This window comes from Leuresthes tenuis, unplaced genomic scaffold (genome assembly GCF_036924035.1).
Source record: "Leuresthes tenuis unplaced genomic scaffold, fLeuTen1.0.hap1 SCAF_11, whole genome shotgun sequence".
Taxonomy (NCBI): Eukaryota; Metazoa; Chordata; class Actinopteri; order Atheriniformes; family Atherinopsidae; genus Leuresthes; species Leuresthes tenuis.
The window spans coordinates 18,447,376-18,455,017 of NW_027325365.1; the positions used below are offsets into that span (position 1 = coordinate 18,447,376).

Consider the following 7,642-nt stretch of genomic DNA (forward strand, 5'->3'; position numbering starts at 1 on the left):
TGTCGTCTAATAAAAAAAACACCTCCTTTCTCCCCTGTGTATGTTAAAAGAACACATTTTCAGCTCTTGGTTGAAAAGGTTTAGAGGATGTTGCATTTTCTTCGCTTCGGTAATCAGCCCCATCTGCAGATATTTGCTCAGATCTAAAGATCTGGAGGGCCTCCGACTGTCTTGTTCCTGCTTCCTCTATAACATTCTGCTACCACCTGGTGGTCACACGATACACACCATTAACTTTGAGCTCTATCAGTTACAGCGAAACCAGGGGAAAGAATAGCACGAATTTGCACGCTGAAATGTATTTTCTCTCATTCCAGTCGAGGACGTAGACCCCTCTGTTACCATAGAGATGGAGGAATAATTTACACCGGTCCAGGGGATGTAGACTTGCATCACGCACACTGTGTACCACGAGGTGAACGCATTCCAAATCATGTGGATGTTGGGACACACCGAAGAAGGCCAAACACGTGGATGACGTCCTGCATTCAGATGATCTTTGCCAATCTTCCCCTGATGTTTTACACGATGACGAACAAAAAAAAAGGAACTAGCTGGATGACCAGCCGCATCCTCACCTCTCCTGTCACAGATGAATAAGCAACGGTTTCTGTCAAGTATTACCTCGCCTACATAAAAGTAGTTATTTATTTTCCATCGGTCATATCGTGGCTGAATCCTCCAGGGGGATTGCTTGTTCTGCTGCAGGGGCAGCGGGAAGCTCCTGGCGGGTACCGGTCCACATGCCTCGCTTCCAGAGTTGGGTTGAGTTAACAGTGTTGCACCTTAGGGCTCGACCTTTGCCGGGTGGTATCTAATAACCTCAGACATCTCTTGTAGTGACCTTGTAGTCTGGCCTTTGCCATTTTGGGTGGGTTTACAGAGCATTAACATAAGATTTCCCTTTATTTGTTCCGCTGAACGGAAGCATTTTGTAATATCTGACCTGACCTGCGCCTTACTGTATTCCTCTTTGGTGGAAAGAAATTCATGGAAGAATCCATCATATTTCTGGTTTTATAGAGAATTCTAGCGTTCTGTTGCGGTTAGAGTCATCGGGACCAACAACCAGGAAATCGCTTTAACCTTTCAGTCTGTGGGGAAGCTTGTTGGACGATACTGTGTTTATTAACTATTCTCACTCTTATTTTCCGTCATATCAGCTGTTCCTAGTCAGATGACACTCAAGTCTGGTTGTGTGGGGATCAAGTCGAGCGAAAACGGCTTTTGTCATATGCACAAAACTATGCATGGGAGAGGATGCGTATTTTTCTGCGTTTCCATTTTTGTTCCATTCAAATAGTCAAAACTGTACATATATTTTTCATTTCTGACAGCTGATCCTCATCCACTGGCTGGCCGAGGACAGTGTTCTTCTGCAAATGATTTAAAAAAAATATATATATCTATATGTATGTCTGTGTATGTATTTCTACATTTTTAAAAGCACTGAGACAGATTCTCCTCATCAAGACTTCCGAACTTAAGTCGTTTTTTTAACGGTTTCTGTATTTGAGGCCCCCCCACTGTTCCAATAATGGTTAAAAAGTTTGGTCTTCAATAAACCTTGATAAGGTTTGATTTGGACACCTGAAGTTGCTTCGTCGGGTCCGTTCTTCTTCTCTATTGGGTAAGCTGGATGGAATGCTGCTCGTGCCTGAGAAATCCCTCATTTTTGTGTTCAAACTGTTTTCTGAGATGTGTATTTTAAAGCGTGTGTAGAAACTGTAAGGAAAGCCGTTCATGTTGAGTGTTTCCCACGGTCGTGTCTATTTATTGTAATAATGTTTCGGCTTTTTTTCTGTGTGTTGAGTTCACTGATCTCTACCTGCTGCAGGCAGTCTTTGTATATTTTGCTCCCTTCTGTGACACTTTAAATAAACTACTGATGCTATTAGAAAACTGTGGGATATATTTAGTGAAAGACAGATGACACCCGGTCGGGTGATTCTGTTGGGAGCGCACGTGGTCCTTTTTGAACCGTTTTTAGAGTACGTGATTGTGGTGCCTCCCCCTTTGTCACCGCCTGAGATTGAGCGAAAATAACTCACAATTTAATTTGCTGTTCTGTCTGTAAAGAAATATAAATTCTTTATTGATCGATGGGTTGTTGTAACATGCAAAATAAAATGATCCACCTCGAACTCTTTACACAATTCTTTTTTTAAATGTTTTTTTTTTTAAAGCTTGAGCATACACACAAAAAAGAAAAAAAAACAATAAATACAATCCTATTAATTAATTGACAGCTCAGAATTAAGTGACAGCTCAGGAACTTTGTAAATTAAGCGTTATTTGGCATAACAAGGAGAACGTGAGCTACCAGACAAAGCATACCAAAAATAGACCATGGAGATCATGTTCTTCTGTTTGTCCTCAGTTCAGTCGGTGCCAAAGTACCTCTGTCCAAAATGCGTTGGGGCCACTGGATGGACCTCTGTGGTCAAAATGGTGATATCTGGGAACTCCTGGATTATCGATTTGGCTCCTGGAAGAGGTGCATACATTGGATTATATTTTTTTTTAAAAAGAAAAAATATCCTAATACATTTATGGGAGTGCAAATAGTAAAAGTAGATAGAAAAACATACAGAAACTAGTGGCAAAAATGGGAATAAGAGTGTTTTTTTTTTTAAAGAGTTAGCAACACATCAAATTCCCTGTGGTCTCAGCTTTACCTCTTACGAAGGCAAACTTGTGAGTAGGGATGCACCGATTTGCTTTTTTCACCTCTGATACCGATATCTGAGATTTAGTATATTATGGTACCAAATGGTAAGTTTCATTGTGTGGAGAAGACTGGGATAATTTTTTTGTGCAGGGAAACATCTGACTTGACTTAAACATTTCTTTCTTATTTTTTTTTTAAAAACAAATAAACAGATATAAATGTACTGAATTACTTATTTAATAATTGTGCACCAGTAAAACAATCTTAACCATAAAAATATAAGAAGTGTAACTGGTTCAGCAATTAAGGATTCAAAATCCAATGTAAAACAAAATATTAAATAATAAAGGAGCTGAAATTGAGAAAAAAAAACAATAAGTGCACTAGCTTGGTTGGTGGACTTTCAAAATAAATAGCAATCTGCTGTTTATATAGTTTAGTGCAAATGGGAATTAAACATCCATTACAAAAGCATCTGAACAACACAATAGCTTCTGTGGCTGGGTAAAAACAGGTAGTCCCAACCATTTCACCACTAGAGGGGGCAGAAGGCCCTTGGACGAATGCCAATGCTGGACAGGACAAGGGGAGGGGAACAAATAAAAAATAATAATAAAAAATAAAATAAAATCTCGAATTTTCTTCGATATTGGAACCGATATCCGATCCAAATATCAGATCGGTGCATCCCTAGTTGAAATAATTGGAAATCCTTCTCTGGGAAACCACGAATAGTTACATTAAATGTCACTGCAATCTGGTCAGGGGTTAATGGAGAGAGGACAATTAGCCTCACCAGGGCAGCAACGGAGAGAGAAAAAAAAATAAACGGGAGTGGAGCTGAGACTGAAGACTGCACGTGTGATCTGGTGTGTTGGCAAATGAATACTCTGTGGAAGTTGTGGAGTGGTATACCATGAGGTGTGGAGAAGAGGCTGAGAAGGATAATGTGTCTGGGCTGGACGCCATGCTCAATCAGCACTCTTACCGCCTCGATCACGGTGTTTCCTGTACCTGCAGACACAGGAAGTGCGAGGTGAGACATGCGTCACATCCCTCTGGGTACAATGCAACTTCACTAGGGGAAGTAATGACTCTATATACATTTAAACTTGCTGACTTGTATTTACAAAAGACCGGGTCCATATAACAATTAAATTATTTTTTATTATACCTCCTAAAGTGCTGAGTTGTTCACTCGCTGACCTGCCTGAGAGGCTTTCATTTTTTCACCCTGTTAGCACGCATCAGTTAAACCTAATGCCGCCACCCCCCCCCCCCCCCCGATAAAATGTATCTTCAGCCCAGCTCGGTCACATTTTGTCAAAAGTGAGAAAATGCTACTTTGTGACATTGGGAAACCAGGACTATTAAGATACTATTTTTGTTGGCCCTCATTATGCTATTCAACAGCCTGGTGGCCATTTCCCAGGCAGTGTATAATTTCCCCCATGAGAGCTATAATTATCAGAGCACCATGAAGGGGCCGGTATGATGTGGAAATGCAGACTTGGTGGTGAAGGTCAACTCGGGGGAAGATTTCTCAGCATGAATAAATACATAAAGCTGTTTTTGCATTTGCACAAAAATCAGACATCTCTTGACATTTATGCGTGACTGAAGGCGGCAACAGGAGCTCCCAGAAAGGCTCGCCGCGCTCGGCCCCGTGTTACTTACTGAGAATGGGGTACATGAGCAGTACTTTCCTTCTGTACACATCCGGGGGGAACTTGGCATAGTAGACCTTTGCTTTCTGTGTCTCCTCATCACTCTGGATGAGGATCTTCCCGATGCGGATGGAGCGGCAGCAGTCACGGAGGCCCTGCTCCATGGCCTCACCTGCGGGAAGACAGGCACACAGAACCGGATGAAATGATTCTCCATTCAAAGACGTTTGTGTTTGGAGTCGGTGCGTCTGTCGTCTACGACTGCTAATTCCTTCTTGTATTGCCAGGAAAATACGAAATAGTAGCAACGATATACTGAAACGTTTGTGATCGTAAATGAAACATGTGAGGCAACAAAGCCTGTACGAGTCTAACAAGCTTGAAAGTCAATATTTGGTCTGAGCACCTTTATACTTCGACACAGCCTGAACCCTCTTAGACAGGCTTTCTTGCAATTTCTTGTAAAGTAGTCTTCAGGAATAGTTCTCCAGGCTTCATGAAGGACTTTCTAAAGCCCTTTATTGGATGTCGGCCGCCTTTTGTTCCGTTCTCTGTCAAGATGATCCCACGCTGCTTCAATAATATTAAGTCAGAGCTCTGGGGAGGATTCATCCCTCTATAAGACCTGTTGCCAACGATTGTCAGTCCACGTCTCCTGTCATTTGGGATTCCTCAGCCTTCTCTCATTTTTGCCCCTTCCTTCAAATGGCTTCCTGACAGCCACCCTTCCACGGAGCTCCATTTCTGATGAGGCTTCGGCCGACGGTACACAACGGTAGATGGATTCACAGAGTGTCAAGATGCATCTTCGCTGGATCTTTATTAAGGAAATCTGAGGTAGACAGTATTAGGGCCTGCCACGTTTTCCTTTTTCCTCCACCTATTTAGTTTCCTTTAGTTTGAAAAAAAAAACTAATTAAGCTCAGAGATCCAATGTTTTCAGTTAATAGCTCTTTGTCAATCATCTTCAAGGAGGATTTTTTTTTATGCCCGTCATGTGCGCTCATCGGCATCCCGATAAATTAATTCATCTGCTCTGAGCACACGCACAACGCTGGTTTATCTCTTAAGTTCTTTTTATGCTCGAATGATTCATAGCTCAATGTTAAGTGGGTAAACATGCAGGGGGGGAAAAAATAGGAGAAAATGGTCAGCAGGCAATGTCAAACCTATCAGAAAGATGCCTCAAGACCACTGTAAAGATTGTAAGAAAGTCTCCTTGGAAACTAAATATAAAGCAAAGAGGGGTGCTAAAGAATTTTCCACAATACTGTATCTTGCTCGAATGTCCCGCATAACTGGATTCTATTGGATTACTTGGTATTCAAACAATCCATCAATTTCGCTGAGAGATAAAAACAGACTGCCAGCAGCAAATCACATATGTTTGCAAAACTTGTGGAATGTCCTTATAAAAGGAAAGACTTAAACTGGTGGGTGTGCTCCAGCAGATTTGACTTACCACTCCTCATAATGCTGACTCCACAGTTGCCTCTTTCGAACTTGACACCTTCATATTTGTACCCTGATGGGGGAAAAAAATAAATAAACGCAGCAGTTAAGGACGAGGTATGGAGGAGGGGAGCTGGGCATTTATTGATGCACGTGAACTGGACCGAACTGTCGTTCTACGTCGACCCTCACACCTGACTTTATCACAGCCCATTTATAACATGTAGTGACATTGCCAAGACATTCCAACTGTTATCACTTTTTTAATAACACTCATTTACGATATAGGCGGAAGATTTAATCTCATAAACGTTTTTTTTTTTTACTTCAAGTTTCTCATTTTGTCAGACACTTAAAGGTCAAATCGACATTGAGATTCCGTGGAGGGTTTTTAAGTTTTCCACAGAATCCCCCAGGCTTTGAGAGCCCGTTTGAAACAAAGCCACAGGTCCGGATGGGTAAAAAGGAGATTCTCACCTGTCGGAGTGGTCACAGTGGACTCTGAATAAGGGAGCTGGTTCAAGCCCTCTTCAACTACTAGTCTGATCTGTAATTGGACACAGAAAAAGTGACTGACATCCTTTTATTCATGTATTAACGTATAGTTAAAGTGTGTATGGAGCAGTAATGTTATGATCTTACCAATCGGTCTGCACAAAAAACAAAATCTCCTCTGCTGGTTGTCCTGTAAAACAAGTCAATCTGGGTCAGGGGTCGATACTTAACACTGCTCTGATGACGCTCGTCTTATTTCTCTTTCAACTTAAAACATTAATCTTAATGTCTGGAACAGACACAAAGCTTAAAATACTGGATGTCTTCTGCAAAAAAAGGTCATTTTCTTAGAAGATGAAACGTGGGAATTATATTGACATCGATGAAGAAACTGTATTCATCCCTCATTCACCAAATGTTCTTTGATTTCCTCTGAAAAGATCTTAAAACGACTGTATTTTCTTGACGGGGGAGAATCAGAAATATTGTATTTACTTTCTCATCTTATACTTTGGAGCTATGTTCACAGTAGGCCCAGCAAGCAAATCCAAGACTGTGTTTTATTACTGCATCATTACTTTGCCTGAAAATACACATTGTTATTATTAGAATTATATGACGTCCTCCTAAAATGGTGCACTGGCTTTTAAAGAGGTAACATCCTTACATTTGTTGCCCGTGTGAAATAAACAGCCATATCTTTAGCCGTTAAATCAATTTCAATTTAACGATTTTCAAGTTAGATTGAATATAGGTTTGACTTTGAATTGAAGACACTGAGTCACAAATAAAGGCCACTTGATTGTGAGGCCTGGGTGTCACTCACTTGTCTCTGATTATCGTCTGTAATTCACGGATCTGGTCGTTTAGAGGAAGCAGTTTAAGCTGAGGTCCCAGGTTATCTTGGCTGACAGGCTGCGTGGAGGCATCGCTTGGTTCCGAGTTGGTCAGTACTGCAGGTACACTGCTGCTGTTTGCAAACCGGACTTGCTTCATTGGGTGCTCCTGGCCACTGTTGACATTGCTCACTTGCTGATTGTGGCATGGCATCCTGCGTATGAATTCAAAACGTTTCAGGGCTAAAGCCAGTTAGTGTTTCTTTTTCGAGCGTCACACGTACTAACCCTCTGTCTGACAAAGGCGACAACGTGCTGTTCCCGTGGCCTCAACTCTTCCTCTACGACTTACGCAACTATCGCGCATTCACCACCCACAAGAACCTGGCTGAAAAATATGCGAACGCTCGTCCACGCCGTGTTGAAGGTAGCCTAACAGCTATTATGTATCCAAAAACGTGGCGTACAGCTGAGCTGCTCCTTGCTAGCCTTGACACTTCACCGCTGATGAAGGCCGGATA

At 41.7% G+C, this 7,642-nt stretch overlaps 2 protein-coding genes across 3 annotated transcripts in view; one reads left to right on the forward strand and one right to left on the reverse strand.

The window, feature by feature from the left end:
• The window catches only part of zdhhc15b (zinc finger DHHC-type palmitoyltransferase 15b), a 110,488-nt gene that overhangs the window by 3,420 nt on the left and 99,426 nt on the right, over positions 1 to 7,642 (forward strand). The window contains exon 11 of one of the 2 annotated variants that reach the window (XM_072395910.1): positions 318 to 2,144. The exons of the other annotated variant lie outside the window; for it this stretch is intronic. Within the exon in view, the coding sequence (XP_072252011.1) occupies positions 318 to 361 (44 nt within the window). The 3' untranslated portion in view covers positions 362 to 2,144. Of the gene's footprint in view, positions 1 to 317; positions 2,145 to 7,642 lie in introns of those variants that run through there. 2 annotated transcript variants of the gene reach the window in all.
• Positions 2,066 to 7,628, reverse strand: uprt (uracil phosphoribosyltransferase (FUR1) homolog (S. cerevisiae)). Its single transcript, XM_072395911.1, has 7 exons — positions 7,112 to 7,628; positions 6,433 to 6,475; positions 6,268 to 6,337; positions 5,801 to 5,863; positions 4,349 to 4,510; positions 3,587 to 3,685; positions 2,066 to 2,488 (listed from the first exon to the last, which is right to left on the reverse strand). The coding sequence occupies exons 1-7, from the start codon at positions 7,333 to 7,335 to the stop codon at positions 2,382 to 2,384; spliced, it is 768 nt and encodes a 255-aa protein (XP_072252012.1). The 5' UTR covers positions 7,336 to 7,628; the 3' UTR covers positions 2,066 to 2,381.

Coding starts and splice junctions, on each gene's coding strand:
- uprt (XM_072395911.1), bottom strand. CDS start 7,335: ATGCCATGCCACAATCAGCAAGTGAGCAATGTCAACAGTGGCCAGGAG. Junction 3,686..4,348: donor GCTCATGTACCCCATTCTCA/GTAAGTAACACG, acceptor CTGTGTCTGCAG/GTACAGGAAACACCGTGATC. Junction 2,489..3,586: donor CCTCTTCTCCACACCTCATG/GTATACCACTCC, acceptor CACCTCTTCCAG/GAGCCAAATCGATAATCCAG.